Source organism: Nilaparvata lugens, chromosome 1 (assembly GCF_014356525.2).
Source record: "Nilaparvata lugens isolate BPH chromosome 1, ASM1435652v1, whole genome shotgun sequence".
Taxonomy (NCBI): Eukaryota; Metazoa; Arthropoda; class Insecta; order Hemiptera; family Delphacidae; genus Nilaparvata; species Nilaparvata lugens.
Window position 1 is genome coordinate 21,350,395 of NC_052504.1, and position 15,963 is coordinate 21,366,357.

The window sequence follows — 15,963 nt, forward strand, 5'->3', positions numbered from 1 at the left end:
GAAGTGAATTGAATATTTTTATAGCTATGTATTTGAAGTCACGTTTCTATATGGTTTTTATTTATTTTTACATAAATACAGTATTATATGAATACGGGTCTCAAGTAGTGTGACCTTCTGACTGAGTTAAGTTTCGCATTATCCCTTTATTATCTATTTATTTTATTATTTCGCTCTACTAATATTTCAAAATTGATAATGATATTTCCTAATAATATTTCCATCATAATAGGGGATGAAATCTATTTGAGTAAGTTAACACCTTGTTGTTTTTCCTTTATAATGTTCTATTTGGAATGACTGTTAATAGATTCGAATGAATGAGAATGGAATATAATAATAATAACATCGAGTGACCTGGTCAGAGTTTTCAGGTCGCAACTGATCAATGTCAGGGCCTCTGACATGACTTAACGACTGCTTTTTAGGCAGCCGAGACCGACAAATTAACGTCTCCATCCGAAACACGGGAGTAGCCCGAGAAAAATATATTTCCCGGAGAATATGGAAATGAAACAGTTGGTATACAATAGACCTACTGTGATTACTAAATTCATTTTCTGAATCACAGAAAACGATTTTCAAACTTTGAATACTAATTGTGGTAGCTTTCATTGTATCAGTTTTAACAGGTCATGTAAAGCTCGTAAATGATCTCTGAGTAAGTATATCATTGTATTGTAAATATATTGTAAGATTGCTAGGTGATTTTCGATCTGCACTACTGTTGCAGTAATCACATATTTTTCACTGAAAGAATAAGTGCTTCTACTCCATCTATCTTGTATAATTTATTTTGAAACTTGAATTTTTCATCCAGAATTTTTCCATTAAGCAAAATGCTCCATGAAATTTGAACAATACTTGAGAAAAGAGGAGAGGCTCAGGCTTAGTTTACCATTTATGAAACTAATGGTGAATCGGATTGAAGCTGTTTCTGGTGAAGTGCTGAAATGTCTTAGTTGATCAGTTCAAGCGCAAGCAGTCTTTAAACTCAGGTTTCTCAAGAATGAAAAAATCTGTGATACGGTACGGTATTTAATTAAAGGCAACTCTATTGAATTGAATTGAGTCCATCTACAATCGCGAGCTTCAAATGTGCCCAAGATATATTAGTTAATGCAGTTTTTCTCAGCAGTAAAAAAAATATGTTATAGAAAACAAAATTCAATGCTAGTGATCTTGAAGAAAGGCATTGTAGTTGATATGTAACTTATAACCAGTAGAGTGTACGTTTATCAATTTCTGATCATATCATTTCAAGTATTAATTCTTGAACTCATCATGTCTTTTTTTTATTTCCAAGTGCCTATTTTTGGTTTTATTACTAATTCTTTGCCTGCCTATTTCGCGCAACTACCGGTACACGGTACCTATTATCCCCTATTATCTATTAAAGACGGTACCTATTAAACTCCCTATTATCCTGTCTCTATATCAATGAGGTTGGCGTCGTTATTGAATTAAGCAACTGGACCAATAATTAATAGGTGCCTCTTTCATTCATTTATATGTACCACTTGATTTCGTTTAATATTATATTTCCCTATGCTTAGATTCAAAAATATACATTGCAGAGTTCAAAAAGTGAATTGAAAAAACGGGTATAATGTGGCTTAGTGTCTGTGTTTTCATCATCACTAAACATCCGTTAGTAACCAGTAATTTCCTCCTTCAAAGTCAGTCTATTTACAGTGATTGAAACTTTATATGGTTCAAAAACTTTAATAAAATTCTGAAATTACTCAGATTGAAGTCATATGCGCATGAATCAATGTTACTATGTTAACATGAATCAATGAATTAATGTTATGCGCTTGAATCAGCAGTTGATATGTATTAGACTTGCCAATTTTTTTACAGTTGATTGATTTATTACTGGAAGGCCATACTGCAGAATTATTACAAAAAAATAGTGACTGATGGAATTATTTTGGCTTGATTAGAGAAGTATTCGGAGGACGTTTGTTAAGAGTAGCTCATATCCTGACAAAAAATTACGGTAATAATGAACTTAAAAAAGAGCAATCAGAACAGACATCTATTATTATAAGATTCTTGGAATTATTAAAATTCATTTCAATAGAGTTTACATAGAACTTTATAACATTACCCACTTTCGTCTGAAGTTTAAATCAATTATCTAAGATTTTAATCAAGGATAGATAAATACAAATACTGTAAATACAAATAGATTTTGGTTCGCGGTGTTCAAGATAGACTTTCAAAATGAAGTTGAAATATCAATCCGAATATAGAAAATATTGATAGATCTTACATGTGTTACATGCGAAAAATATCTTACAAACTAAAGAAGTGGGGACAATAATTATAATGAAGGAACAGGTTCAAAATCGAATAAAAAATCGATTCCAGTGTATGGTCTTTAATAAATACTATTCATTCAATAAATATCAACAATCACAATAACATTAAAGGAAATCTAGTTTTGATTTCCATTGAAACAAAATACTTTATTATAGCTATGTATTTGAAGTCACGTTTCTATATGGTTTTATTTATTTTTACATAAATACAGTATTATATGAATACGGGTCTCAAGTAGTGTGACCTTCTGACTGAGTTAAGTTTCGCATTATCCCTTTATTATCTATTTATTTTATTATTTCGCTCTACTAATATTTCAAAATTGATAATGATATTTCCTAATAATATTTCCATCATAATAGGGGATGAAATCTATTTGAGTAAGTTAACACCTTGTTGTTTTTCCTTATAATGTTCTATTTGGAATGACTGTTAATAGATTCGAATGAATGAGAATGGAATATAATAATAATAACATCGAGTGACCTGGTCAGAGTTTTCAGGTCGCAACTGATCAATGTCAGGGCCTCTGACATGACTTAACGACTGCTTTTTAGGCAGCCGAGACCGACAAATTAACGTCTCCATCCGAAACACGGGAGTAGCCCGAGAAAAATATATTTCCCGGAGAATATGGAAATGAAACAGTTGGTATACAATAGACCTACTGTGATTACTAAATTCATTTTCTGAATCACAGAAAACGATTTTCAAACTTTGAATACTAATGTGGTAGCTTTCATTGTATCAGTTTTAACAGGTCATGTAAAGCTCGTAAATGATCTCTGAGTAAGTATATCATTGTATTGTAAATATATTGTAAGATTGCTAGGTGATTTTCGATCTGCACTACTGTTGCAGTAATCACATATTTTTCACTGAAAGAATAAGTGCTTCTACTCCATCTATCTTGTATAATTTATTTTGAAACTTGAATTTTTCATCCAGAATTTTTCCATTAAGCAAAATGCTCCATGAAATTTGAACAATACTTGAGAAAAGAGGAGAGGCTCAGGCTTAGTTTACCATTTATGAAACTAATGGTGAATCGGATTGAAGCTGTTTCTGGTGAAGTGCTGAAATGTCTTAGTTGATCAGTTCAAGCGCAAGCAGTCTTTAAACTCTGGTTTCTCAAGAATGAAAAAATCTGTGATACGGTACGGTATTTAATTAAAGGCAACTCTATTGAATTGAATTTGAGTCCATCTACAATCGCGAGCTTCAAATGTGCCCAAGATATATTAGTTAATGCAGTTTTTCTCAGTAGTAAAAAAATATGTTTTAGAAAACAAAATTCAATGCTAGTGATCTTGAAGAAAGGCATATTGTAGTTGGTATGTAACTTATAACCAGTAGAGTGTACGTTTATCAATTTCTGATCATATCATTTAAACTATTAATTCCTAAACTCATCATGTCTTTTTTCTATTTCCAAGTGCCTATTTTTGGTCTACTAATTCTTTGCCTGCCTATTTCGCGCAACTACCGGTACACGGTACCTATTATCCCCTATTATCTATTAAAGACGGTACCTATTAAACTCCCTATTATCCTGTCTCTATATCAATGAGGTTGGCGTCGTTATTGAATTAAGCAACTGGACCAATAATTAATAGGTGCCTCTTTCATTCATTTATATGTACCACTTGATTTCGTTTAATATTATATTTCCCTATGCTTAGATTCAAAAATATACATTGCAGAGTTCAAAAAGTGAATTGAAAAAACGGGTATAATGTGGCTTAGTGTCTGTGTTTTCATCATCACTAAACATCCGTTAGTAACCAGTAATTTCCTCCTTCAAAGTCAGTCTATTTACAGTGATTGAAACTTTATATGGTTCAAAAACTTTAATAAAATTCTGAAATTACTCAGATTGAAGTCATATGCGCATGAATCAATGTTACTATGTTAACATGAATCAATGAATTAATGTTATGCGCTTGAATCAGCAGTTGATATGTATTAGACTTGCCAATTTTTTTACAGTTGATTGATTTATTACTGGAAGGCCATACTGCAGAATTATTACAAAAAAATAGTGACTGATGGAATTATTTTGGCTTGATTAGAGAAGTATTCGGAGGACGTTTGTTAAGAGTAGCTCATATCCTGACAAAAAATTACGGTAATAATGAACTTAAAAAAGAGCAATCAGAACAGACATCTATTATTATAAGATTCTTGGAATTATTAAAATTCATTTCAATAGAGTTTACATAGAACTTTATAACATTACCCACTTTCGTCTGAAGTTTAAATCAATTATCTAAGATTTTAATCAAGGATAGATAAATACAAATACTGTAAATACAAATAGATTTTGGTTCGCGGTGTTCAAGATAGACTTTCAAAATGAAGTTGAAATATCAATCCGAATATAGAAAATATTGATAGATCTTACATGTGTTACATGCGAAAAATATCTTACAAACTAAAGAAGTGGGGACAATAATTATAATGAAGGAACAGGTTCAAAATCGAATAAAAAATCGATTCCAGTGTATGGTCTTTAATAAATACTATTCATTCAATAAATATCAACAATCACAATAACATTAAAGGAAATCTAGTTTTGATTTCCATTGAAACAAAATACTTTATTAGAGGTTTGTTCTCAGTCTCTTAACAATAAGGCTGAAGATGGAATGTCTATTTACAAAATGAGAGTTATCAGTAGAAAGTCGAATTGTGATTTTTCAAGTGAGCAATGCATCTTTTTGATTAATACAATGCAGTAATTCCTTCAAATCTATAGTTTATCTAATTCAATTCAATTCTACTAATAACAATAGATTCAAACTTTGTCAGAGTTTACTATTTGAGTTGAGCCAACTAAGTCTACTGACATAAATAGCAGAAGATAAAAACAGCTATAATTATATAAATTGTTCTTTGGTTTTACAATTTTTTTGTTGAAACTGTAACGGTTAATACCTGAAGCAAATGGAGGAGTAAATGGCTTTACAAGATATGAGGTTCAAGCTTAAACTAATCATTTGATATATACAAATTGCATCGCCGGGCTCAACGGTTTTTATGATAATTTCCATAGTTTGAATTATGAATGAATTATGTGTGCTTCAATGAAGTTATGAGTGCTCTCTACTCTGGATGTAATTAGTCGCTGTGAGTAGATGACATGAATGAAGTGAGATGAAGAAATGAGATGAGAAATGAAGGAGTGAAATGTGTAGTGCAAATGTTTGATGAATATATGCAGGATGAATATATGCAGGATAAAGTGATAAGCTTGATAGAGTTTCTCGAGTTGCAGTTGAAAAGATTGAGCTGTTGAATTACAGTGTAAAAAAGTTTGTCGGTGTCAAGAGTAACAAGTAGTCGAGTAAGGTGTTGCAATTAGAGAATGATGCTATTTGAGAGTCGAAGAGGAAGAGTAAGTAGTCAGTCTAAGTGAGATTTAAGCAATGAATGTGATAGAAAGGAATGGCACAGATGAAACATGGCACATAAGTGAGAGTGAGGTGTTAGATTCGATGTCGGAAGATGTTGGTGGTAATGAAGGTTCATGTGAGTTGGTGCTATGTTTGATGAAGGTGGATGTATTAGCCCGGCTTTGCTGGTGACTTGTGATGTAGGAGTCCTAGTCCTGCTTGACTTGCTCGGGCTGGTAGGCCCTGTAGGCAAGCTGGTGAGGGTCCTGCATGGCGCGTGCGTAGTGGCCGTGATGCTCCTCGTAGTGAGGATGGGCGACCACCTCGTAGCTGGAAGAGCTCGACTTGCTGGACAGCAACTTCTGCAGACCGATGAGGGCGGATAGCACCAGGGCGAGCTTGCCGACGATGAGTGCCTTGAGCGCCAGCAGGGCGAGGGCTCCCAGAGCCAGTGGAATGAGGGCGGCTGCCTTCATCTTCAACAGCAGAAGCAGAGGCAGCAGAAGCTTCTTGTTCTTCTTCTTACCACGGGCTGAAAACAGAAAAACATTGTTTTTTAAACATTTTTATAATATTGATTCTATTTTGAATCTACATGGGGGCATAACAAGCACAAGATTGATTTGATTTAGCACGAACATGAGAGTGCATACTAATCATGAATTGATCAAGTTCACATTCCCCACAATACATGAGAAAGCTTTTACATGAGTAATCTTCATTAGGTTATTGATATGATTCTGCACGAACACGAGAGTGCATCCTCATCATGAAGCTGATTCAAGTTCGCATTACTCACTTGTGGGTCCATTAACAGAGTATATTTCATTGCTTATTTTTTGAAAATTATATTTTCCAATATCTAACCTTGAAAATATCATGTAGAGAATTATTGTACTAGCTCTGATTGCTTTCTTCAATTTAGTGGAGTTAATTTCTACCCTTTATGGATGAGTACTCGAACCATCACTTTGAAGAGTGTTGACTTTTGATTTTTTAATGTAGCCCACCATAATTCATGGAAATCTTTGAGAATTTATTTGTCTTATCATGTCTATTATGTTGTGAGATTATCCTGAATTATTCAATTATTAAATAAAAGCGAGTGTCTTCTGTGTAGAATTACATAAGTCGAGAGTGACGTTATAATTGTAGCTGAGACGTTTGTTCTTCTCTCATTTATCAATATTGAAATCTCACTTTGGGTATCATGATGAAAGGTTGTACATCATTACAAATTAATGAAAATTTTACAAAATTTGAATTGATGGATGAGTTTTAAGTCCACATAGTGGTCTTTAGTACACATCAGATGTATACAGAAAACTGGATCCATTTCAAATCAAACAACTACAACTTGAAAGAGAAAAGTCTCCTGTCATCAAATGAATTTGAGACGAGAGACATCTGCGGTTTCATATACATATAAAACTGGACCAATAAGATCAGCAACCACTCTCTCCATTTGTGAATAACCTGGTCCAGTCACTTTCCAATTCTGAGGAGTGGGTTTAGTGGTTGGGGAGATGAAGTAGTATTGTAATTGATTGAAAGTGTGTGTAAAGTGATCTGCAGCGTTTCATTCCACATGTAAATTAAGAGTTCAGTGCCACATCTGGGTCAAGATTAAAACCTTGGCAGTGGAACTATTCAATCGTGGCGTGGTATTTCTCATCTTGATGTGTGCAAGTGCTAATCGAAGGCTGTTCTTGTCCATGCTTTCTCCCGTGCGTTGCTATTAAACAATGCCGCCGACATCGATATAATCATAATAATTAATAGCGGCCGACCGCGTGAAAGTACAAGCAATGTCGAGGTCAGGTGGCTGGAGCATGCTAATTGATCTGCTAGCGCTTGTGGCCAAACACCAGAAGCACGTAAATGGATCGACCGGCATCCCTGCCAAGTGCCAATTGACATACTAGCGACTTGCCGTATGCCATGTGTGCCACTCCCTCAGGTCCTCCTCGCAAACTCATTCCACCTGAGTAACTCACACTCATTCCATCTCACTCACAACCCATTCTCTCAATTTATTGCGCTCCCGTATTTGGATGCTAAGGAACGGGAACGGGGCAAGTCCAACGGCCCAACCTTAATTTTCACTTGAAGTCAAGCATGTGCTCGACTTGCATCCACTCGGATTTTTGTTTATGTCCCCGTGTTCTTAACTGAATTTGAAATGCCTTCATCTACTAGACCCGAACTCCACCTGATTGGAAATTTGCCAATGTCACTCTCATTCTAAATTTCAATTTATTTCAATTTTATTCATTAACACAACAAACGAACGAGCTCAAACCTTTTCTGTGTGTCACTGTAAACAAGTAATGTTATCACTATTCTTTAAAAATGATCATGGCTGTCTGTAGACGTAGAAGTGTAGAAAACTGAATTATTTGAATCATGGAATTGGAGTGTTGAAAGAATGAAGCACTCTTATGATCTTCTCCTTTTTTCAAATAGATGTGAGAGAATAATAATTCATTGAAACATGAATGAAATGGAAAGATGAAGAATGTAATAATTACTCTCAGAGCTAGGTATATCAATTATTACGATGGCCTCCGAACATTAAAATTCAATAAAGCTTTTTGAATAACTTCTACTATAAAAACTTATTCGTTCCTATAATACAAGTTAGTTTCATTTGTTGTATATTATTTCCGGATTTATTCTCATCAATTCCTATTATTCTGTCCTATTCCCAATGCTGTAATTTAGAGAACAGTCGTCATTCATTCAATTTTTGATCTGACTTATCAATTTAACAAGATCAAAAGAAAGTTCAATGATTCAAGCTTTTATTGTATAATATATTCAAATTGATTTTCATCAATTTCCAATGCACGAATTCAGAGCAGTTATCATTCATATTATTCTCGAATATTGATTGTCATCAATTTCCAATGCACTCCTTTTGAGAGAAGTGGTTATCTGTGAGAGTGAAGCTGGTTATTTAAGTGATTGCATTCGAAGTCTGACTGGTTGTGATATGAGCAGAGAAATTTCCAATAGCAAATCTGCTCACTCCATCAACACGACTGGACAGTATGTCAGTCTTTGTCCAATTACAGTACATAATCTGAGTCTCTCCGTGATCACTGAGAACTTTCTTCTTTCACGGTCATGTCAAAGGACAAACTCATTTCGTGAGACAGAGATGAGCTGTCATGGACAAATCTATCCGGCTTGATGTATTTTGATGGAACTGATGATAATAATTCTTCAACCGAGTAACCTTTAGTCGAGAACGCAAAGTAGGAATCTTGCCGAACTACGAGTAATGTCAAACGTTCACGCTTTTCAAGAAAGTGGGCTGCAAACGGTATCTAGAAAGCTGTAGAATTATTCATCAACTTTTGTCAAAAATTTATTGGCCGATGTTATTTTAACTTTAAGGATTTATTAGCTCTCAGACAAGGCATAAGCACAGCTGAATAGATTAAATCAAGGCTGTTGGATGTCAAAATTTGAAAATAATTTATTAACCAAGAAAAGATACCATACTGGAAAGTTCAGGAAAAAGCTCTTCAAAATTCCGCAAGATTAATCCATAGTTCGAGACGTGAATGTATTATTCGAAAATGTGCACTTTTATTAAGTATGGGTTAAGCCCCACTTCTAAGGAGCTTTAACCATTCAGCTAAATGATAATCACTCATGAGGAGCTTTAAGCTTTTCTTATAATATAAAGTATCAGCAGAATCATTGACCCTATTTATCAACTCCAAAGAACTCCCTAAAGGTTGAACTGTAAAGAGATTCAAAATTATTTTTCCCATATAAATAGGTCTCACTTTACAAAGGATAGGGAATGAGTTTCAGTCACTTTTTGGTTTTACCGATTATTTTATGGAACTGATTCTTGGATTCATTGAAGCTTTGATGATAAAAATTGTCGAATCTGTGACGATCTTGACGTCAGAATAGGGGTTGAATCGATGGAGTTTATACTGTTTAATTTGAATATGCTGTGAATGGGAAAATCATGATTCCTATTTAATTTTTGTTTACTAGATCATAGAACTGATAGCATATTGGGATGAGGTGTATTATTGTTATTATTATTGCTATTAATATTTATAACCTCACGACGTATCAAAACTATTGTCCTTCAGTTGGGTCAATTGGAAAAGTACGTTATACAGTTACAGGTTGATTGTCTTGAACTGGATTACTTACAATAATTATAATTTTTCCAACAGAACTAGTCATGTCAAGATGTTGGGATTGCATGCTTCTGCTGACTATTTCCATTATAACGGTTTTTTGATAGCTTAAGACTTCTGAGAAACAGTGAGGTGACAGGTTAGCCACATACACATATGTGCCGACAGACGACAGGTTGAATCTATCCTCGAACGAGGAGGAGGATGTGACATAGCTGGAGGTTCCGTGACCACTATCCGTAATTGGTTTGCAGCTCTGTAACGTTACTTGCATATGAGTGACCCGGAAATTGTTCCAAGTTCTCCCTTCAAGAAATTCATTCTGAACTCTTTAAAGCTAAGCTAATTGTTCTCCGTGAGTTTCAACATTGTTGGGCCTATGTAAACTTCACAGTAATATTCAATGCTCGGTCTGGGAATGTCAAAGGTAACCTCATTATTGTGAAATAATTTAAACTTCATACGATATCTGATGATAAATTTGATGGACTACTCAATAAATTTGGTCAAATTGATATGTTTCACTAAGAAGATAGTTAAACATTACTTACCTTCTCATTTACTCATTTGTTTATCCTTGAATTCTTTTCTAAGGATTAGTAGATTCCAAAATCAGTTTTATCTCTATAATCAACATTCACTACTGGTATTCATATATAGTTTGAAAATTATTGGATCATTCCAGGCTACTAAGTCTCTGTACGGAATTGAGTAATGAGCTAGATTACATTATTTATTTATTTATTTATACATTAATAGATACAATCATTCTCAACTATGAATGATTGGGAAAGGAACAACAGGCTTAAAGTCCAAAACTGTTCCTTTCCCAATTTAGATAGAAATATAATGTAATATATTCTGATGGATATCTATTTGCTTGATAAATATTCTCTGATTTGTATAAAGTATTCGAAAATAATTCATCTAGTATTTGGGTGAGAAGTTTTTGAATAGAAACCAGGTTATCAAGAAGTAATAACTTGATTGGTTCCTATATTATAATAATTATCTTTTGGGCAGGCCTTGTACCATGGATTGGAAAGTAAGGAAGTGGAATTCCTGTTCCTTTGAGGCAATTCCGAAAATTTTTCGGAATGAGAATGAATATTAATCGTTGGCTGGAAATCAATTCAGAAGCGATTAGCGAACTGGTTTATCAGCTCTCATCTTTTTCGTTCGACATTGAATCAAATTATTGTGAACAGGACAGGAGAATGCTGATGTTCCACTTTCAAACAAGATTGATAATCTTCTAAAGAGAACCATCAACAAAGTGAGTTATTAAAACGGAAGAAAGGATGAATGTTCAAAGTAGGATGAGCTCGGGGCAGAAATGAAGAATTGGAATCTCACATAGTCTGGGTCTGGATCCCTTTCACTCAGCTTGCCAATCATAATTCTAGATTATTTTCCTTTTTCTCCCACACACACACACCATTGTTCAATAGCATTGCTTCGTGGAGAAATCATCTTCGGATTGACATGTAATGATATTGAAAAATAGAAACTTTCCCACCAGTAACAGCAGCTCACTAATTTTGATTCGTTGTTGAGTAGAAGATGGGAACATTGGATATGGAGAGCTATATTGTTGGAGAGTTATATGATCAATTTGAAGTGAGGAATCTTCAAAAATTCCAATTCCATAGTCTATCATTTCATTTTATCAAGGGTTCCTATGTTTAATTATTGTCCTTCAGAGGTTCATTTAAATACTCACAAACATCATTATGGAATTCTACAGGAGCCTTTCAAATATCATCAATCAATTCCACACATTTCACGATTTTTTGACAATTTCTCAATGACAGCTTGCAAACGTTGAGCACTTGAAGGATAGGCAATATAGAATTGAATTTATGTTCATTTGGAACGAATTCGTAACGAAAGGAGAAGGATTGGATTTATTCACAAATCAATTCAATTTCATTCATCTGATATGATAATCAATCAATGAATGAAATAAATGATGATGAAGTGATTTTGTAGCTCAAAAAATTAAAATGATATTCAAGTTCTCATCTGAGAAGATCTATTATGAGAAAGATTTGGTATTCTGAAAATAATGTCTATGGCTGATAATTGAGGCTCATTATTATCATAATCGTATTGTTTTATGGTATCCTGAACTACATGATAAACTTATTGATATCCTGAAATTCAACCGATTCAAACTATAGTACTTTTCAACATCAATTACTTCAACTGGAATTTACCAGTGGATCTATAGCCATTGATAATTAAATCCATAATTTTGTTCAAAAATTATAGCTCAATCGTTCACTGAGTGCTCTTGTTCCTACAAGTAAGGAGAAATTTTCTTCCGTCGTGATCTTGTTAATGATTGAGGCAATTCGAAGTCATTAATAGTCTGAGCGGATGAATCATGCCAGTTGAAAAGAAAGACAGTGAAAGGTGATGCGGACAGTCGGGAGATCAACAATTCATACATTGAGAAAGATTGTTCCGAATTTCATTCTTGTCCAGTAGAAGGATTACTTTCTTGCTAATTCGTGACTTGATGATGGGTTTTCGATTGAGCATGAAGAAAAGTGCAAGTCGCGTCTCTGAACGCGACAAAATCACGTCACGTTTTCGGATTAAACGATGCAGGAGTTAACAGAGCATCACCAATGCCCACGGGTCAAGGACTTGATCTCTAATGTGCTGTGTGCTCTAGGGTCAAGTTTGGCCGACGTCTCCACATCTCAGCTTTCTCCGCTTCTATGTAAGGACACGCGAATGTGTTATGCAAACGGTCAGTTTCACTTTCTTCTCCAAAATTACGTTATTCCAGAATAAAAGACTCCTTCACTAAAAAAACAGTGTACCTACTTGAAATACTCTAATGAATTTAAACAACAAAGTTCGTTCTAGTTTACTGAATTCAATGCATACTTATTGCGATGGAAATACGTTATTAACAAGAATTGAAAGAAAACAAGCAAGTGAAGAAGATTTTATCGATTGATTAAGGCATTGGAACGCCCTAGCTCATTCTTGCTTATCATGAATAATTTCAATGATTAAGAATGCATGTAACACAATCTTAAAAAGACATAGCTGGTTACTCCAAATTTATCCTGTATTTCAGGATTGAATTAGATGAGTGAAATGATCTTTATAGTGTATTGAAGTTACTATTAGTATTGTCCAGTTTATGATTTATAAGGAATTCTATTGCTTTAGAAAATCGGCTGTTCAAGAGTTTGTCGATTTCGATTATGATGAATTGGATTACATGGTCAATCAGGAGTAGTTTATTCAATTAGGCTAATATAAATTAATCGAATAAATACTTTGTGAAAAAGACTAATGAGGAACTCTGAAATATGTATTGAAGTAGAATAATTCAAACCTTGATACTTTATTATTTCGAAATTCTCATTATTGTATTTGAAAATAGTTTTTAATCTTTTTCAGTATACGTATGATTTCAAATTCATACAACTTCAAAGATAAGCATGATCATGACTAATTCAATGAATAATTATTTTCAAATTATATACTCCTATTCAGAACTGTTGAGTATTCAATGAATGAACAGTGAATCGTGATGATAATAATAAAAATCAAAGTCAAAGTTGTATAAGGAAAATAATAATGAGTAAATGCATTGTTACTGTTCCACTATGTAGTACAACATTTCGAATGAATCACAATTTTTATAGTAAAGAAAGCTATTAATTCATTCAAATACTTACAATCAAGTTGGAATGTGAATGATTCATGAAAATATTCATAAAGGCCTACTCGAGCTCTAATGAATTATGCTTAACTACTTGATGACTCACCAAGACATGTTACACTTTTTTCAAATTGTAACAATTCAATGATACATAATTTAAAATATAATAGGTTAGAGAAGTTGAAAAAAGCTCAAGTTTTCTCTCAATCTCCTTCAGCTTTTCACATTTGATTCCCAGATCAATAATATTGATCTATAATTATATTATATGAATAGCATTTTTCCTGATAAAAGTGGAGTTGCATATTTTTATCTCTTATCTGTAGAGGGCTACTTGTAATAAAAATAGAAAGAAAAATAAGAATCTCAGTACCCTTTTCGAATTATTTAATCACAACATGTGTCGGACATTGATGCCATTTTCAAGGCATAATTGAAAATAATTCAAAAAGGGTACTGAGGTTTTTATTTTTCTTTCTATTTTGCATATTTTTACTATAGAATGAAATATGAATTGAAAATTATTTTCTTAGAAGAGGGAACTTCGTATTATATATACAGGAATTATTGATCAATCATGTTTTAAATGTTGAATTGTTGCCGCACCATGAACAAAATTACATAGTTGAGGTGAACCAATAATATGACTTTAGAATACTTTTTACATATGATTATGATTATAATATGTTAATGATTGAAGCAATTTGATTCAGTTGAATTGTGAGCACTGGGGTTGAAAAATTTCTAAATCTAATCACTCTCATGATTATATGAAAGGCAGGATATGGATTATAAGTTAAAAGAATATTCATGTTTTATTATAAATTGAGGTGCCAATAAAGAGAAAACTTGAAAGATATTCAAGGGTTTAATGAACTCTCCATGTTATGAAAATCAAAATTAATAATAGTTCAAAGTCAAGTTATTTAGTGTAATATTTGCAAGTATTCACTGCTGAGATTAATAATGCTCTTATTTCACTTGGGTGTTGTAGAAGAGTTTTGTACTTACAATTCACTCATAGTATACTTGGAGTATACTCAGAAAATACTAGTTCAGAGTGCTTAGAGTATTTGGAGTATGATTTCGTTATCTAAGAGTGATAACGATTTGAGGTGTTGTGTTGTGCAACTCTTCTTAACGTATTGTGAGTTGAAAGAGTGATTCACTTCCGACAAATCAATGATTTGATGAACAATGAATGCAAAAATAAAGAGAACAATGTTTACCTTCTTCGAGAGACTTCTTCATGTCGCTGATGGAGGACTCGGGGACTTTGAGCTGGAGAGTGCGGCTCTCGAGGAAGCGGGCCACACGGTCGACGAGCATGCTCTCGACCTGAGCGTCGCGGGACTCGGAGTCCTTGGGCAGGCTGGCGTCGAGCTCATCCTCGGACAGGGCGCGGCCACTGAGCACACGGGAGTTGTCAGCAGACGGTGATCGCACCAGAGCCACGCCGTCCACCAGCGAGATGTCCTCCGAACGCCTCACAGCCTTGTCCACGTACGTCAACATGCGCATCTTCAGGCATAACATCAAGTCCTTGCCACCACATCCCTGCACCATCCGGTAGGCCGTGCCCAGGCCATCCTCAAGCACCGAGGATGACTTCTCGGGGGTGATGGCGTTTTCCTGAGTGGGAAAAGCCGATGATGCCCCGAGGCAAGCCAAGAGGGCGACACAGGTAACCGTACACGTTGCCCTCAACATCTTCCGACCCGATTCAACTACCGACAGCAAATGCGCACTGGTCTGACCCGAACCCTCTTTTATCCACTCCTCGAATTGATAAACCAGTAGAGAAATCATAATACACGGTGTGTGCTGGAGGGGGGCCGTTGCCCCTTCTCGGGCAGGCGCGGCCCTCTAAAAGTGAAACATCCTTCTCTTCTCATCCTTCCTTCCTTCCTCTACAACTTTACTTTTACACCTATTTGTCGTCGCCCAACGCACGACCACTTGTCGCCTGCGCTGCCAACTTAGAAAGTACAAACAGCAGTATGTCACCGTGCTTTGTGTTCTCTAATCAATCCTCACCAATTCATGATCAATTTGAAAACATTTATTATTAAAAGATTAAGACTTTAGTCCAGCTGAAGATGTGGCGTGTATTGTCAAGAAACCTGTTTCTGTGATTTAAATTGATATTAAATAAATATAGTGGTTTTGACAACATCGATATCTTATTCTTTCAATTATGGAGAAATACTATAACATTTTTTCCCATACAATTAAAATTGAATCATCTATAGTTTAGATTATAATTAAAATCGTGTCATTATAAAATTCTCCCGGTGATAAATACTCCCCTCTCAATATGGAGAAATACTATAACATAATTTATCTTCCTGTACAATTTAAATAATATCATAAATTG

The 15,963-nt window shown here is 34.4% G+C and overlaps 1 protein-coding gene across 1 annotated transcript; it reads right to left on the bottom strand.

Annotated features, from left to right (window-relative positions):
• Positions 1-4,824: 4,824 nt before the first annotated feature.
• LOC111043594 lies at positions 4,825-15,410 on the bottom strand. The gene is made up of 2 exons (XM_039421950.1): positions 14,816-15,410; positions 4,825-6,255 (listed from the first exon to the last, which is right to left on the bottom strand). The coding sequence occupies exons 1-2, from the start codon at positions 15,393-15,395 to the stop codon at positions 5,933-5,935; spliced, it is 903 nt and encodes a 300-aa protein (XP_039277884.1). The 5' UTR covers positions 15,396-15,410; the 3' UTR covers positions 4,825-5,932.
• Positions 15,411-15,963: the final 553 nt, after the last annotated feature.

Coding starts and splice junctions, on each gene's coding strand:
- LOC111043594 (XM_039421950.1), bottom strand. CDS start 15,395: ATGATTTCTCTACTGGTTTATCAATTCGAGGAGTGGATAAAAGAGGGT. Junction 6,256..14,815: donor GAAGAAGTCTCTCGAAGAAG/GTAAACATTGTT, acceptor TTCTGTTTTCAG/CCCGTGGTAAGAAGAAGAAC.